Here is an 18,213-nt window from a genome sequence, read left to right as displayed (position 1 = left end):
GCATAATTCGAAGGTTGTGGGTTCGGATCCGACCGATTGAAAAGGCGCTTTCTCGTCTACTTTGATTCCTTTCAATTTGTGTCATAATTATTGCACTACAGTTTCAAAAAACAACAAATAATCTCCCCTATGCTTTCCTTTGCTTAAATGTCTGTTGAATTCATTCGGTTACCGCTAACCCTTATATCGCATATAGCACTCGGCGACAGAGACAGCGGCCAGCGCTTAATGCGCCACCGTAGAGCGCCGATTGATCGATATAGGCGACCGCATTCAAACGCAAAGGCACACTGCGTCAGCTCAGCGTACCCTTGCGCTCAGCGGTGGGGCGAAAGCTGTAGGCAGCCATGCACACCGAATATCCCGTTGCAGTTGCCGAGCATTGCGCATTAAGAGTCAGGCTTGATAGCGCAATGTTAATTTCGCGTATGTATGTACATCAGTAGAGCAGCGTTGTGCCCCATGGCCAGACCTGAAAAGCTTCCGCGTCCGATCGAATCCCACAGAATCTCGAATCAATTCCACTTCAAAAACAACCTTGAATGGTCAGTTTCACGGGATAATCATGTACTTTTTGTGTAATTACTCATTCTCACATACACTGAAGCCCGTAAAGAGCTGCAGGCATCTTGCGCACAGTCCACGTGCGAAGCAACCCCGTGCACACCCAACCAAGTGCTGAAGCGGGCGCACGAGCACTGCTCGAAGTACCCGCCTCGGTACCACGGTACATAGGCTACGCAAGTTATACAACCTAACAATTGTTATAGGGCGAACTCAGGACGAGCGCTCGTCTTTGTGTACCTTTTGTCCTCGTCCTATGAGCTACCAACTATAGCCCAAGCCGCCACCCTTCTAAATTATACAACCTAATAATTATAAGACATTCTCGATGCGAATACTCACAGCCAAGGACACGTCGCTCGGCTTCATCCAGGCTCTGTCTCGAGGACGGGCACCAACAGAAGAACGAGCGTAGCCGGAGGGTGAGGACAGTAAGGAAGTAGCTGAGTATACGCCGCACCATATCTAGCAGGGTTTCCTTGTAGTAGCGCCACCTGCATCGAGAGAGGGAGAGAGCAGTGATAAGGTGTTTTGCGAGGCTGCGGTACAGTGTAGAACAGTTGAGTTTGGGAAGCCGTGGTAAACGGACGTGTGCACGATACGTCTGACCACCTGGCCTTCTCGCACGAGAGCCCTCAACTACCATGAGCGGCCACCCGGCTGCGCAGGATACCGCAGGCTTATCCGCGCCGCCACCGAGCGTGCAGAAAGCCGGTAGTGGAGATGACTTTCCTCTGTCATACTCCAAATTCAACGCGCAGATCGCGCGCAAAATGGAGCAATGGCGTCGTGAGCGACTAGCCCGCGAGGCACTCGAGGAGCAGCAGCGACAACAGCAGCTGCTAGAGCAACAGGCGGTGACAGCCATTGGTGAAGGAGAAGGCCAAGGAACAGGGGCGGCGCCAGTGGGGGGTTTGGGGGGGCTCCAGCCCCCCCAAAATTTCCGCCTGCCCCCCCTTTGCCCCCCCAAGAGCAAGCATAGTCAAAATGCAATGCATATGTTCCCAGCCTCTCTGCCCCCCCTGAAGGAACCCACTTGTCGTGGGTGCCCCCCCAGTAAAAAAATCCTGGCGCCGCCCCTGCCAAGGAAGCGTCACCAGCTGCCCTGACACTACCGAGACTGCCGATTCACCTACGGCCGGCCTCGAAGAGTCGACGACGGCCCCTCTTCCCCCGGCTTCCGACGAGGACAAGATGGACGTCACGGCGTGGACGCGAGGAAGACACAACGGAGTGCCCGCGGAAGCAGGCGGGCACACAAGCAACAGCTGCAGCAGCACCTGCCGCCTCCCCCCCCCCCCGTGCGAGACGACGAGCTGAGCCATGGCCGAGCCATGGCCGAGCCTGACAGCAGCTCTTACAGTCCTCCTCTCGAATGCGGCCTCTGCCGGCTAGTGTGCCTCGATGCGTGCGCCCCCCTTGGGTGTTGCCATTCTTGAAGGGGCTGATGCCGCCACGACGCCATTTTTTGCCCCGCGTCTCGTGCCTCTCAGCGCAGCTGCCGTAGAGGGGTGAGACTGGGCTAAAATATGGCAGCCGCGCCGCAGTAGACGACGCAGATGTCCTCACCCACAAAACGCGCATGAAGGCACCCTACTGCCGGCATCTTGGCTGCGCCCCCTGCGGCCCCAGCGCGAAGGAAAGGGAAAAGTAAGCGGAAAGCTCGCCCCAAGCGCCGGCTCCCGGCGCGCGAGTACGAGACACCCGCAGCAGAGGCCCCGACAGCTCCGAGGCCAGTCAACACCATGGTCGCCGTGCCGTGCCCGTGTCCAGGCCCCCCGCCAGCCGAGGACGACTTCGTCACCGTCGTCTCCAAGGCAGCACAGCGGAGAGCCAGGGCACTCGAGGCCGCGGCTGCTGCGATCGATCCTGCCGTGGTAGGGACAGCCCTGTTCCGTCCCTCAGCCCCTGGCGGTTCTTTCAGCGGATCGCCGCGCCTGACACTCGTCGCGGCGCTCGCTAAGCGGCCCGGTGTGTTGGCAGTGCGCGTCAACCACCGTCTAAACATCGTGGCCGCGGACGCGTCGACGTGTTTGTCGGAACTCCTCGCCATCAGGGAGCTCGGCGGCGTCCCTGTCACTGCCAGGGAGCCCGCGGATTGTCGCTCCAGCACCGGCTTCATCTACGGCGTGGACGGTGGCCTGACGAACGCGGAGCTGCTCGCGGGCATCACATCGGCGGTTCCAGTCAAAGCCACCTAGAACAGGTTAAGGCCTGCGCACTCCCTCCGTGACGTCACGCGCCTTGCCCGAGTGCCGTTGTCAGATGGGAAGGAGACGCGGCGCCCGGAGGCGCTTTGTCCCGGAGTTCTACGATACTCATCAACCCATCATCATCCGTACGTCTATCCCGGCACTTCCTCCCCCTCGGGTTGTGGAGGGGAAGGTTTGTTTCGGAAAGACGGTCCCTGCCCGGACAAGGGGGCTACCGCTCGGCGCGAAGCGCCAAACAGACGTAGCCAGTCTCACGGCCCCACGCCAGAGAGACTCGGCCATGGGGCTACAGTTTGGTGCGGCAACTTCAGTCGCCACACACAAAACAGACGTACCCGAGAAATACCGCACGGCTGGGAGCCGGCGGGGTCCTACCCGGACGGGGGGGCCACAGTTCGGCTCGACGAGTCCAATCGTCGCGCACTGAACTGCAACCACATTGGGGCTATCGTTTGGCACGGCAACCTTGGTCACCGCACCCAAACTAGACGTACCCAGGGAGTACCGCGTGGCCAAAGGCCAGCGGTGTCCTACCCGGACAAGGGGGCCGCCGTTCGTCGCGGCGAACAGAGTCACCGAGCACAGAACGCAAACGACCGACGTGGACCTCGTGGGTGGAGCCCAACAAGGCGACTGGATTACCCGGGCGCATGCAAAGCACGGGTAAGCAACAGCGGAGACCTCGACCGTCATCACCGCGGTGTAGCAACCGAAGTCGCATGCACCCAGACCGGCTCGGGCTGTTGGTTCCGCAAACACAAGTGACTGGCACGCTAGGCCAGTTCGGTGTACCTTAAAGGGAGCCATCATTAAAAGGTGATGGTGATCTGCCCTCCTGACTCACTAAAGATGACTGCTGGACGGTGCCAGGTTTCGAGAAACTTCTTAACGCCCAGGCGCTGCCGTTCCCGGTGGAGGACAAACCAGATCTCCTTCCGTACTTTTGCAAGTACTTCGTGAAGACCCGGCCGCCTCCCATCGAAAACGGCAGCGCACCGTGCCACCCAAACTTGGTAAGAGCACTCGACGAGAAGAAGCACGTACTGGTTAACCGCCTGCGCAGGCAGGGGATTCAAGAACCGAACGGTTTCGAATGGAACTCCGGGGTGGCCATACAAGCTAGCTATCCTTTGAAGGAGGGCTGCTGGGAGTGCACACTGAGAGAAGATGTGAACCAAATCCTCCCTACTGCCACAAAACGGACACTTTCCTCTGGTAGGGATTTTCGTGAAGGGCCTGAATGTTATGGGCAGGCACCCTCTTGCCATGCGGTACATGAATGTAGCGCGCTTGGCGTCCAGAAAACTGGCAGTGATTAGCTTCCAGTTAGGACTGTGGCGGGACAGGTCATATCTCACACAGTGGGCCGGGAGGTCCGGCGTGAGTAAGTCGACTAGATCATGGAGCTCGAGAGAATCTAGCTCTATCCCTGGGTTGGCGTCACGGAGACGAGCCAGAGTGGAGGCGGCCCCCGCATAGAAGGGTGAAGGAGTTCCCGCCCGAGGCACTGAGTTAGAAAATGCCTCAGGTGAGAACAGCCGCAGTCGTGTGCTTAGGAAAAACGACGCAAAGCTTCGAGTTAGCAGCATATCCGATTCGAGAGCTACCCGTGTCCATCTAAGATGCAGCGCAGTGGCCACGATGCCCAGGTCGGGAATTCCGAGTCCTCCCTTATTCCTGGGCAACTTGATCACAGGACGCGCCACATACATAGAGGAGCCACTCCATAGGAAACGAAAGAGGAGCCCCTCCAAGACTAGCTTGGTTCGGGTTGCAACCGGCATAACGGAAGCTACATAGGTCAGAAAAGAAAAGAGCAGCGATCGAATGATCGTTACTCTGGCCGTCAATGGGCATCCCAAGGCACTGATTTCCTGAATCCTGTCGGTCAGCTTTTGCTTAGCCAGCCTCCAGTTTTCAGTAGTCAGGCCATCCGGTTCGAAATGGAAACCCAGAATACGTAGGCGTTGTTGCACGGGTAGGCCGTGAACAGGACGCGGGCTGGAAGGAGCGGAGTTCAGATACATGACTACACTCTTGGACCTGTTTATCCTGGCTCCGCTCGCCGAGCAGTACCCCTCCATGACGTCCAAGACGGTGCAAACTGTGGCCTCATCAGGGACAACAATGGAGAGGTCATCTGCGTAGGCAAACAGTGCGACAGGAGGGGAACCTGGTGGAAGGGGAAATCGACCGATGCTGTTGTCACTGGAAAGCCTCTGCAGAAGCGGCTCGAACGCAAGCACATAGAGGGCAGGCGAGAGCGGGTCCCCCTGCCTAACTCCACGACCTACGTCGAAAGGCTCCGAGATGCGATCCTGTATTACAACAGCCGAGCTGGGACGAGAATAGAGAGCCCTAACCATACTGATAAACTGGCCGCTGAAGCCGGCCTCTCTTAAAACCTTGAAAAGGTACCTGTGACTGATAACGTCAAACGCCTTTTCTTGATCGAATGAGCAGAGAATGCCGCTGAGATTCCGTGCATTCGCCCATTCGATCAGGTCCCTGATAGCAAAGCCATGAAGCTGGCAGGACCGCCCTGGAACACAACATGCCTGGTACGGACCCAAAACCGTGCTTAGCACTGGAGTGAGTCGTACAGACAGGCACTTGGCTATGAGCTTGTAATCGCAGTTCAGAAGGGTGATGGGCCGCCAGGCTCTCAGGTCAGTGCGTCTCGACTCGTCCTTGCACAGGAGAGTGATGAGCCCTTCCCTTTGAGTTGCTGACAGTGTTCCCTCACGGAGAAGCCTGTTTACAAGAGTGGTAAAAGGCTTCCCCAAAACCTTCCAGAACTTGACGTAAAATTCAACGGTCAAGCCATCCGAGCCTGGGCTGCGATTGCGCTTCATAGATTTGAGGGCTGCAAGAAGCTCCTCCTCAACAAGTGGGGAGTCGCAGATATCGACCTGTTCATAGGACTTGACGAAGGGAAACGAGTACGGGGAGGAAGGTGGTTTGGCATAAAGGTTCTTGTAGAACTGCCTCGCCAGTTCCAAAACTCCGTCCTGCGTTTCAACAAGATTGCCAGTAGTTGGATCTGTGAGAGAGGTCATAACCGCTCTCTTTCGAGCTAAGTGCCTACGAAGGACGTTCCTGCTACACCATGCCTCCATTTCCCACTGCTCAGCACGCGCTGTGGCTCGCAAGCGGTCCCAGCGTCGCTGAAGCAGGACTCTAAGTTCTTTGCGAAGCGAAGTCAGAGCCGCGGTTACTCCGGGGCCACCGGACAGCGGCTTTGAGAGCAGGAGGATAGCGTCTGAGACGATTTTGATCTCAGCACGCTCCTCGCGTGCCCGCCGCTTGCCCCACTCCCGAAAGCACTCCGCGACACTGGCCTTCACTGCATCCCATTCGCTGCCGCCTAAGTCCTGTCCGCCAAGCAGCGAACGGCAAAGAAGCCCAGCAACATCTTTAGCGGCTTCTTCATCCTTTAAGAGCCGTGGGTTCAGACGCCACGGTCTCTTGCCCTGTGCTACGAGGTTGGAATCGGCGAATCTCAAAGCAAGGAGGCAATGGTCACTCAAAGCGGAAGAACACAACCAGGAGGAGTGCATGCTGGGAACGAGGGATGGCGAGACATAAAAGCGGTCGATCCTTGATCGGCTGCCCCTCCCTGTCCATGTCATTCCTGACTGTACAGGGCGAAGGGTGCGCCAGGCATCGACCAGTCCAAGCTCATCAACAAGCTCCCGCAGCTCTAAGTCGCCTTTCCTGTCTCTATACTTTGGATTTCCCTTAAGGGATACGCGATCCCTTTGTTCAAGAACACAGTTAAAATCACCGACTAAAATAACTCGAGAAGGGCCAACCAAATATGGATCCAACGAGGAAAAGAAATCCTTTTGTTCCTTCCTCTGAGTGGGAGCATAAATATTGACAATCCGAATACCAGAGTCAAGATCTACTGACAGGACACGGCCTTCCGAATCCCTGGCGTGGCGCAGCACAGAGCCGGTGAATCGTGGCATCAAGATGATGGCAACTCCCCGACAATGTGCCGCGCCATAACTCCAGTAGGATTTGGTGCCAAACTGTCTGTCAAAGTTGTAAATCTGACCCAGTCTAGACACGAATGTTTCCTGTAAAACGAGGATGTCTATTTTTCGAGACCGAGCTAAGTGAATAACCTCAGCTTGTTTAGCTGCTCGAGAAATACCGCGACAATTGAAAGTAGCTATAGTTAAAGAAGGAGTAGCCATGATGAAAGAAAAAGGGGGGGAACAAGGCTAAGGACAAGAAGGGACTGGGGGGGAACTAGAAAACAAGAAAAAGGTGGAGAGAATGGGGAAGGCTAGTACACGAAAATACTAGCCCCACTGAAAGCTACCTGTGGAAGGCTACTGAGAACTCTCCTCGTCAGAGGAGGAGTCCTCGTGTGTGGACGAGTACACTCGCGAAAAAGTTTGTCTGCTAGCCGCCCAGGCTCTACTGGCTTTGACCCCTTTCCTCTTTTTCTCTTTCTTCTCTTCTTTTTCTCCCCCTTCCCCCTACCCCCCAAGGCACTGCGCCGTGCTCCCTATTGGGCTGCAGAAATTAGGTGCCTTTGCCTTCTCCTTTTGAACCACTACCACCACCACAGTGTACTCTAGCTGCGGAACCGGACTGGGCCACAACCGGACAAACGGCCGGCCGGAAGATCATATCTGATTCCCGAGACTGAGAACTGAGTGGCCCCCCAAACTCCTTTTTTTCTCCAGAGACAGGGTGGAGATGGGAAGCATCGTCTCCGTCACCGCACATTGCGGAAGAATACAAGCGCCGGGGATTCTCTCGGGAGGCCTTTGACCCTTTTCACAAAACCCAGTTTGTTCAGAGACCAGGAAAAAAGAAAAAAAAAGAAAAGGTATATGCTTGCTTTTTGTTCGTTTTTCCTAGCGAAACCGGCTCGTTTAGACAAGGCCCTCTGTCTGTACTGCAGCTGCACTGCGGGATGCAGTGTCATGAGTCAGACGCGAAGCACGTGGCGATGACGAAATATTTTTACGTGGCTTATAAGACACACTAAGGCGTTGAGAGGTTTCCGTACAATCCGGTGATTTATTTGCAAGAAGAACGTACGCGCCACAGCTTCTATTGCAACCCAAGCTGCATATTTATTTATTTATTTATTTATTTATTTATTTATTTATTTATTTATTTATTTATTTCTGCACACATACATATTGCTGCAGTCTCTTCGAAGAGTATAGCAGGGAGGGCACAAAGAATTCGCTGTTATAGGTGGTCAGATACAATGGTGAAATAGATGAACATAAAAGAGTAAAAGTTAAAAAAAAATGGTGCAGTAATAACAAGTTACAATGTTTCCGTAAACACGCATATAAGTGTAGTGGAATAGCAATAACACTTTTGGAGACGAAAAATTCTGAGGGAGGGGGGGGGGGGGGCGGAGGCAGCAATGAGTAAAGCGTCTAGACACAAACTGCTGCGACGTGTGCTTCTGCGTCCTAGTAAAGCTAAAGTCCCTAGATTTTTCGCGCCGATCCCTCCTGCCAACGGCGAGCTCCCCCAGGTCGAGCCTGCCTGCTGCCCCACCCGCTACGCCTGCAGAGGACCCACGGGACACCCTCATCACAAACCTGCTGGCCGCCCTGCAGGCTGTGATGCAATTCCTTCCTGAGGAGCATCCGCTGCGAGCCACCTGCCTCCAGGCGATCGGCACGCGATCCGGTGTCCCCGGGAGCGAGTAGACTCGCCCCGGGGACACCGGGAAAAATCTAGGGACTTTAAGTAAAGCTACCCGGATGGCCAACAGGTGCTCCTAAACCAAAGTTGAAAACCTGTTAAACGAGGAATAGTTAGTCATAGTCCTATTCAATGAGTTGTAGCCTCTGATTGCCAAAGGAAAGAATTGATATTCAAAACAGGGCTGAAGGAATATTCTGTTAGAACTGGGAATTCTTATGACGTGCAGGTCTTCTTGAGAATAGTTGACGAGTGTGGAAGAATCTATTTTTAACATGTTCCAAAAAATTAAACACGTACTAGTATCAGTCTCGCCAACTTCGTTCGGTTATGTAGGGTTAGAACACGTGTGTCATTAAGGACCATGGTTGGTGAATGAGTAAATGTGTACCTATTGAAAATAAACCTGACTACATTTCTCTGAATTGCTCCTGCATTGCATGTAAGTTTGCTGCATGAATGGCAACCAGACAGGGCATGCGCGTTCGAATACAGATCGAACGAGTGCAGTGTATGGTAATACTTTAGTTTCTGATGGGGCTACGTGTCTCGTTCTCGGCACAAAAAGCCGCTTCATAGCTGTTGAGCCAAAGTCCCTGATGGGAGATTCACAACCAGGCTTTGCACCTGGTTGTGCAAACAACCAGGTGCAAGAACCCGCCCTGGACGCTGAGCAGATAACATATTGCGTTCTTAGGTCCGGGACGCGGGTTCAATTCCTGGACACGGCGGTCGCATTCAGATGGAGACGAAGTACAGGGAAACTCGTGTATTTACATTTAGGTGCCCGTTAACCCCCAGGTGGTCGAAATTAATGCAGAGCCTGCCACTACAGCGTGCCTCATAATCATACCGCGGCTTTGGCATGCAATACCCGTGAAATTGATTAATTACACCTACGTATCTGGTTAAGTAACACTGGTTAGCAGAGTGCCCTGAAAGTTTTTCGTGTTACGGGGAGATTGCGGATCACGTGACCACGACGTCACGGATTAGTGAGTGGGCGCGATCCCCCCGCGCCTCCTCGGAGGACACGGGGACCTTTTCCCCGACAGGACAAGAATCCCCGGCGGTGGGGGGGGGGGGGGATATGGCGGAATTTCGGGCTCTGGTTTGGCCACATTGTTGCACTTGCTCCTGCAGAGAGCGGCAGTGGGTGTCCAGTCTAAATATTAAGTCGAAACCTCGTAGAAACCTCGTAGTGCTTGTTTCGCGCCAAGGAAATGCTTATTTTCAAAGGATATCACGTTTGCACTTCAAATCATCCGCCTGAACGGACCTTCTGACGTAGCAGTTGCCGTTCCCAACGTTGCCCGCCTCTACTGCCCGGCCGCCGAAGCTACGGTTTCTTGCGCAACAGCGGCCATCAACCTTGCCAAGACGCAGCCAAGGGTCACTCCGAAACTGTATAGTTCACTGTAACGGAGCTTAGCTTGGCCAGCAGCAGCAGAAGTAGAGTATCGACAGGGCGAAAATAGCGAGAGCCAAGCACACGCAGCAGTACGCGATACCGAAACTACCACTGAGACGCGCAGCTCGGCGAAAACGGAACTTTTGAACCACTCGCGCCGTTCCCCATGGCAGTGCCAAGAGGTTCTTTTTTCCATTAATCAAACAGAAACGAACAAGCAGCATTTTATTACGTCTTTTGATGCACGGAAGGTTCCTTTTTTATTGCAACTAGTTTGATTCGTAGTGGTTAATTGTACTCGGGACTCTGTGACGTCATCGGGATCATTTCCAAAATATCCCACTCGTGGCGCACATCGTGTCCTACATTTACCTTCATTTCTCGATTACTAGGTCCATGCTGTTGATACTATTGACGTTTTAGACGTTCTCACACATTGACCTTTCACTCTGACATAAATTATTTGCCTTTAGTGTCCCTTTAAGTACAATACACTGCCGGTGGCCAGTACGCGTGCGAACGCGTGATTAGACTGTGCGAAAAACTGTGTGCATTGTGGGCATCTTTATGCGTCACAGAGTTGACATGCATTTAATTGCAGTATCATGGGTGAAGAAAGGATGGCGAAGCAACATGCTTCACTATCGAATATAGCCTAAACCCGTTAAGCAACCTCGCGTTAGACAATGCAGGTGTGATCACGTGTTAGAAATTGGTTAACTTTTACAAGAACAAATCCCTGGAGTATGTAGACTCCTGTTCTTAGCATTGGACAAAAGCGGGAGCACCTTTAAATATGTACAAAAATACAAACAGAATAGTGTCAACCGAATGTATTCAACAGTTCGATGTGTCACAGCGCAAGGAACCAGGACGACCTTGAAATACGCGCACCATAGGCGGAGAGTACGGGGGGGCTGGGGGGCTTGGGCCCCCCCGGACTGCCTCATGGGGGGCAGAGCCCCCCCTGGCGCCGGCACAGGGTATTTTTTAAGAGCTTGGCTTAGGTCCCCGGGTCGTCCTGTCTGGCAGCTATTTCACAGGAGGCTTCTTTTTCATTTCAGCTATTTAAAGTTCGGCACATTGGCCAGTGACAAGTCAAACATTCAATGAAAAAGTGCCTCTCAAACGGATTTTTACGTGCAGAATATGTTGTGCTGATGAACAACTGAAGCGACGACTTAAGCTATGACAATTAAATGAAAAAATTCACCGGCGATTACGATACTGCCTAATTCGCTGAGCGCAGCCTCGTGTTCGGGCAACGCCAGCGGTGTTTGAAGTTTTGACTATCCGCAGTTGTAGCAATGTAACATTCGTTACATATTGCCACAGAAACTGCCAGCGCTCGAGTGCTACGCACATATATACTCTGTGCATTGCAGCTGTCGCGAACCAAGTGAAACGCCCACAGCCCCGTTACGACAAGCAAAGTCAGCCGTAGTGGACGTGCCAGGCCTGCATGCGCACGAGCTCCGCCCGAGGGGCCAGTGCGTGCGACAGAGGAAGAAAACGAGGTTAGAGGCCAGTATCCCGTGATATCGACAAACACCGCGTTCGCTCTCTTTCGTCGTCGTTCGCGCTATCGGTTGCGCCGCCGACGCCAACTGCGATGCGCTCAACGCAGGAACGGACGTCTGCGCTCTAATTGTCTTGAACCCCGTAGTGTATGGTTTTGAGAACACAAAAATGATACTGATAATACAAAGCAATCCCGACACAGTCAGTCAGTGAACGCTTTCGCACAAACTTACTCGCCAATAAAAAAACGGGTAATTTCTTGGTTGCCTACATATTGGTACTCTTCGAAATGCCTGCTTATAAAAGTGCCGAGAAAAGATTGTACGCAGTTTTAATTTATCAGTAAAGGGTTTTACTAAAAGTTCGGCCACCAATGAGAAACTCCATTACTCGTCCAGATTCATAACCGCAGCTTCGCACAAGGTGTAGTGGTAGCAAATGGTATTTGCTACCATCTCAGAATTACTTTCGGCCATCTTGAATTGAACTCACTGGCATATAATTAAAGCTTCCCGTGATAGCGTTAGCCTACTGTCTCCTGTGTGGAGCATGTTTTAACAAAGTAAAGCCTAACCCCACGCATTGCGTGAATCGATTTTACGCGACGCAGTCAACGAAGGCGACCTTTTTCGCTTCGAGTCAAGAGTTACGAGGTGGATCGATGTCTTTGTGTAAATTGAAAAATAAATCTAGGGTCTTCCACTTACAGATCTTCATTATGATATCGCGGGCACGTAAGAGACTAAAGTTACATTAAATTCTTTAATTTGGAAGTTGGACTCCTCTCTCTCTCTCTCTCCCTATATATATATATATATATATATATATAGGGAGAGTGAGAGAGAAAGGTGGAAGAGCAAGTCGGGCCCCCGCCCCCTCCGGTAAAATGAAAACTCTCCACCTATGCGCGCACAACGCTGACACAAGTAGCCTTTCAGGCACTCTGAACTCGATGCGCTTGTTTACTTGAAATGGTAAAAAAAAAATATCAGAGATGTTTTAGGGGCCCCAAAAGTGGGCGTGTTGGTATTGCATGATCTGCAGTGATGTAAAAGGCGCGAAGACGACGACGGACGAGAGAGACACTGACACGCCCATTTGTTCACCCTAACATCGTATATTTCTAGTACATCGGGCTCTCCGCTAAGTGTTTCTTCTAACCCGAGTGCCACAGTTTCATTGATCGCAGTCGCCACATGTAAAGCACGCCTGCTCTCGTATTGCATTCGGCGTAAAGTGCTACCAGAAGACGTGAGGCATCTTTTCGGCGGCTTCAACCCCTCAGCCGGTCATGGCAAGCGCGTGTGTAAAATCCTCAAGTCTGAATGGTCAAGGCAAGCTCGCCTCTAGGCGCCCTGTGTGTGTCTCTCTCTCTTGTCTGTTGTCGTCTACGCGCCTTTTACATCGGATCAGGGCCTCTTTATTTTGTCTTTTTCAAACTGCTACTACCACGGTCAGGAGTCGAGGTTTCAATCCAGTATTATCATGTCCGACGCCCCGGGAATCTTGATGACATTTATAAAGCGTGTACGCGTGCAATGCAAGAACAAGCCGGAACTCCTGAAGAATGTTAACAATGAATGCTGCCTTCTGAATGGTGTCCCAAGTGACAATGGGAGGTTGCGCGTTTTATAGTGACACTCCATCGCATTGTTCAAGCCTTTCAATCTTTCTTTAACCGAAGGAGAAGTGAAAACTGACGCCAGTGGGAAAACACAAATATTGCGCCGTGGTGGCTTACCTGCTTCTAGATTTCTTACGTGCTGACGATTTTCTATCCGCCCGCTGTTCAGCGGGAGCGATCCCGTAGCCTTCGCACATTCTCTCGTCCGCACTGCGGCGTTCGGCACCGAGAAACTGGGCTTTTAAAGCCTAGATAAAGCGTGACGCAGTTTTATCTCTCCGGAGTGAATCACACGGCGATACGGTCTTGTCGTACGATGAAATGCCACTGAAGGGAAAGGGAAGAGGAACTCCCCTTAGGACAACCACCTTCAACGTACGTTACAATAGGCGGACAACAAGGGACCGAATCTAAAGGGAGTTGAAGATGCCCGTGATGTTATCAAACGCTACTAAAACGGCAGCAAAACATAACTATAGACTAGATCAGCGTATTTAATTACGACGTTAAACGTTCCCAAGGTAAGCAAAGGGAGAAGAAGTCGTGGTGGGCGAACTCATGACTTTTCTGTTTTCATTGCGCCGCCGATCGATATGCTAACGGTAATCTAACCCGGGGCCTTGCTGTGCAGTGTAGAGCGCTGTAGCAACTGAGCAACCGCGGCGGACAGAATCTTTTGTATGTATTATGCGCATGATCCCTGCGTCTTATTAAGCGTCTCAATGGAGTAGTCTGGATTACCTTAAAAATATCTGGGGTTCACGTGTCAAAACCTCGATATGATTATGAGACACGCCGAGTGGAGGGCTTCGGATAGTTTCGACCACCTGGGATTCCTCAATGTGCACCTAAATCTAAGTACACGGGCCTCTAGCATTTCGCCTCCATCGAAATGCGACCGTCGAGGCCGGGATCTAACCCGCGACCTTCGGGACAGCAGCCGAGCGCCGCAGCCATTGTACAACTGCGGCGGCCATGGCAGTCTGGGCTACCTTGATACCATACCAATATCTCACAATCTCAGCTGTACTAGTCAGGTATACATCCCTGGCTCCAAATGTCAGTGAGAGAAATGACATGGTGGTAAAGCACAGACGACTGCCACAGTGCTGGTTTTTCTTTCAGCTTAACCAAAACACTGTGTATAGTGTGGAAAAAGCAGGAATCAGCTGGACACGTGTGTCTCTAAAGTGCTGGATCGCCAACCGTGGCCTCCGTTCGGAATCTGTTTACTCTTTCGGCGCCTCTCTCTACGACACATTTTCACGGGGTCTGCGGTGCACGCTATCGCGTTGCGCGGGTTGCAAGGCTTCCGTGACAACAGGCACGATAAGGCTGCAGGGCGCATGGGCGATACGCTCGAGCTTGTCGACTGAGGTGGAAGGGCACGAGTACGCACTCCCGATACCTCGGCCACTCTCGGGAGATAGCTGCTCACACGCCCCAGGCGTCGGCAGGGCTTTCCCTCGACAAACACTGCGCGTTGCCAGAGTACCGTCTTAACAAATTGTCATCGAGGCAGTGACGTTGCCTACGTGGCGTGACCACCTGATAGCAGACGGGTCGACGGTCGTTCTGCGTTTCTGTGTTGACAGGCTCTATCTCCATCTGCACGTTCAGCGTGTTCCTGCCCTCGAAAGACAGCCGATCTGCTTGGCGAGGCCTGTGTCACGCGAGGGACGCAAAATGACAGAAATGACATGCAGCTGAAAGGAAAGCCTAGGGCAGCTTTGAAATCTGTGACCAGGAGCCCTTGGAGCTGCTTCGTAAGCCTCGGTAGCGCCACCAAGGCTGGAACAAGCACTATTGAGGCTATTGTTTTTCCCAAGCTGCGCAGTGCTGAGAGCACTGAAAGCGTTAGAAAATTTAAGCGCTCAGAGACGTTTAGCGCCGTCTCAGTGCACGTACGAGCATTCCGTTCAGCCCTACTATCCTTTCTTTCACTTCCCGTGCACCGCATCGTGTTTTTGGCCTTGTGAGTCACTTGCTTTTTGGGGTAGCATTTTGCCACAGTTTGTCGCCTGCAGGTGTAGCGCACGTTTCCAGAACGCAGAGAGAGTAGAGAGTTTTAGTGCCGGAGCCCCCAAGCGGCCCGCGTACGCACGCTCTTGCGTTCCTTTGTACTCCCAGCCGCATCCACGGAGAATACAAATGAACGCAAGGGCTTACGTACCCAAGCCGCTTTGGGGCCCCGTCACTAAAACTCCCTAGTAATTCGAAACCCATTGGGGGGTGCCTTCTTGTTTCTAAGCTATTGCATCACATATTGTTGATAGCCGTCGCGATAGCATCACCTGAGAAGATACTGAGACGTCCTGCATTCTCTCAAATGACCCTTTAAAAGCTCTCATTGTAGAAAGTGAGAAAGAGAAAATCAAATGTGAGTGACCGTCCTTTGTACCTCGAGAACAGGGCAATGATGGATCGTTCACTGTAAGAAGGCCTGCGCCTACTCCATGATACAACGACAATTTTATTTTTGTTGGTTCTCAGCCTTTGTAATCCCAATCAGCACTTTGATAACTTTCAAGAAATTATGAAGTTTATTCGTGCCGAAATGCCGATATGATTATTAGGCATGCTATACAGTGGGGAACTCTAGATTAATTTTGACCAGAGCTTAAAACGCGTAACCAGTGTACGCTTCAACGCCAGCTTAATGCCATAGTCGCTGAGCTGCTAGAGCGCGTACATCAAGAGCGTCCGTAAAACTCGCCAAGGAACATATCATATCGGAGTTTCCCCTCCTCCATTCTCTCTCTCTCTCACACACACACACACACCTGTTTTTATCTCTTATTTTGCTACAATAACTCGTTTGTTCCTATTTCTATGCAGTAACGGTTCCCTTATTTGCGCATATTATTCATATTAACTACGACTTAACAGTGCAATGAATCGTGAGTTCACGTCACTTACGGCATAAATTACTCTCGGGAAGGCCAAACCCCAAATACACACACCACTAAAACCCCACAGAAGAGACACGTGCAAAGTGCGCAGGGCCAGAATCTGACGGGCGCATTACTGAATGTCGTTTTTCACAGTATTATTCTTCAGACGTAGACGTAGGATCGGTTTGACGGCAGGAGGAAAGAAAGATGCTCTGTCCTGTCACGTTTTTATTAAGCTTTTAGCTCCCGTTGTAATTATAATTGTTGGGTTTTAACGTCCCAAAACCACGATATGATTATGAGAGACGCCGTAGTGGAGGGCTCCGGAAATTTCGACCACCTGGGGTTCTTTAACGTGCACCTAAATATAAGTGCACGGGCCTCAAGCATTTTCACCTCCATCGAAAATGCGGCCGCCGCGGCCGGGATTCGATCCCGCGACCTGCGGGTCAACAGTCAATCACCATAACCACTAGACCACCATGGCGGGTTTAGCTCCCCTTTGTCGGCGACCTTCAAGTGGCCTTGAACCAAAAGCCAGCGCCGTTGTCCGGGCACTCAAAGAAGAATATCCGGGCATCGTTGCGAGAACAAAGCGAAGACGTCCGGGCAACAAGTCAAAAGCTTTAAAAAATGTGGTCTCTGGCCCCCAACACTTTGTACAGGACTACATTATATACGCTAGTTAGTGTCCAAACAAGTTACAAAAATATTGGTTCCGAGGTCTCTTTAATGGTTGTTCACAATATCTGAAGCGATAACCTCTAGTACGCTGAAGTTTTATTTGTCATTTCCAATAGCGACCTTCCAAAGGCAGATACAGGGCAATGTACACTTTGCCTGTGCTCTTTTCAATGCCAGCGGTCAGTGAGTTTCGCCGTGCGGATTTAGCACCGCCTGCTTGAAGAGATGACGCCGCGCTGTGGGCGGCGCACCAGCGTCCGGCGCGGCGTGGATGGTGTTTGGCCGAGACGAGACTTGCAACGAGGTTCAGTTTAAAATAGGTTCATTCCGGCTCAGTAAACTTTCAGGTCTGCGTCGCGTCGTGGCTGCATACGCTAGGTAAAGCCCAAGATTTATCCCACACAGTGACAGGAAGCAATGGCGTCCATATGGACCTGTGCGCAGTATGGGAGGGGGGGGGGGGGTGCCCTTGTGAACATGCACTATACGCATTTTAATATTGTGGCTAGTATCATCTCCAACCATTCTGCTTTGCTGGCAGCCATTTCATGCTTACATCTACTTTCGATGACGGGACGGCCAGACAGCCATTTTAAGCGAAGCTTCTATAACTTAAAGGTTTCGGTGGCGGCAGCAGTGGCATAATTCGCGAAATACCTGACGCCGGCGAGTGCACAGAAATGCGGGTGTACACGAAGCATTCGAAGGTGCGCTGGTCACATGCGTATTCGTATGCGCCGTTTTCCCATAACTGCTGCTCTCTCGATCGCGGGCTTGTCGGCAATCAGCCGTTTCTGATATGGCAATCGAGATCACTTGTCATTTTACGTTTCCACATTTCATTGTTGCACTTCATAGTTTCACTGTGACCGTCGTTTTTTTCTGTGGCAACAGAAGTGTTGCGCTGCTAAGCACGTGGGTGAAGATCAAATTCCTGGCATGGAGGAAAAGAAAGAAAGAAAGAAAGAAAGAAAGAAAGAAAGAAAGAAAGAAAGAAAGAAAGAAGGAAAGAAGGAAAGAAAGAAGGAAAGAAGGAAAGAAAGAAGGAAAGAAAGAAGGAAAGAAGGAAAGAAGGAAGGAAAGAAGGAAAGAAAGATAGAAAGAAGGAAAGAAAGAAGGAAAGAAAGAAAGAAGGAAAGAAAGAAAGAAGGAAAGAAAGATAGAAAGAAGGAAAGAAAGAAAGAAGGAAAGAAAGAAGGAAAGAAAGAAAGAAGGAAAGAAAGAAAGAAAGAAGCAAGGAAAGAAAGAAAGAAGGAAAGAAAGAAAGAAAGAAAGAAAGAAGGAAAGACAGAGAGAAAGAAGGAAAGAAAGAAAGAAAGAAAGAAAGAAAGAAAGAAAGAAAGAAAGAAAGAAAGAAAGAAAGAAAGAAAGAAAGAAAGAAAGAAAGAAAGAAAGAAAGAAAGAAAGAAAGAAATGTGGTATACGTCAGGCACGCACACCCGCCAAGCTTCGCTTGCCCCCATTTTCCCGATAGGGGAAGGGCTCGTAATATTTGTTTTTACTTCTGCTGCACCAACTGGTCTAGCAGACAACTATTTAGAACCTACTCTTTAGTTAATGAGGGCGTAAGGTATCCTGAATATTTATATTTTCAGCTAACAGACAAAAGCG

General features: G+C 51.4%; 1 protein-coding gene across 2 annotated transcripts in view; it reads right to left on the bottom strand.

Moving 5' to 3' along the window:
- LOC119373411 ((Lyso)-N-acylphosphatidylethanolamine lipase) overlaps positions 1-18,213 on the bottom strand; it is a 64,458-nt gene that overhangs the window by 36,385 nt on the left and 9,860 nt on the right. The window contains exons 1-2 of one of the 2 annotated variants that reach the window (XM_037643441.2): positions 13,142-13,227; positions 907-1,058 (exon numbers count right to left, since the gene is read on the bottom strand). In XM_037643441.2, the coding sequence (XP_037499369.1) occupies positions 907-1,058; positions 13,142-13,221 (232 nt within the window). In that variant the 5' untranslated portion in view covers positions 13,222-13,227. Of the gene's footprint in view, positions 1-906; positions 1,059-13,141; positions 13,228-18,213 lie in introns of those variants that run through there. The other variant, XM_037643448.2, reaches the window with a different exon arrangement.

The sequence above is a fragment of the Rhipicephalus sanguineus genome, chromosome 1 (genome assembly GCF_013339695.2).
Source record: "Rhipicephalus sanguineus isolate Rsan-2018 chromosome 1, BIME_Rsan_1.4, whole genome shotgun sequence".
Lineage (NCBI taxonomy): Eukaryota > Metazoa > Arthropoda > Arachnida > Ixodida > Ixodidae > Rhipicephalus > Rhipicephalus sanguineus.
Note: the sequence above shows the minus strand (reverse complement) of the source record. Positions and strands in the feature narration are given on the sequence as shown.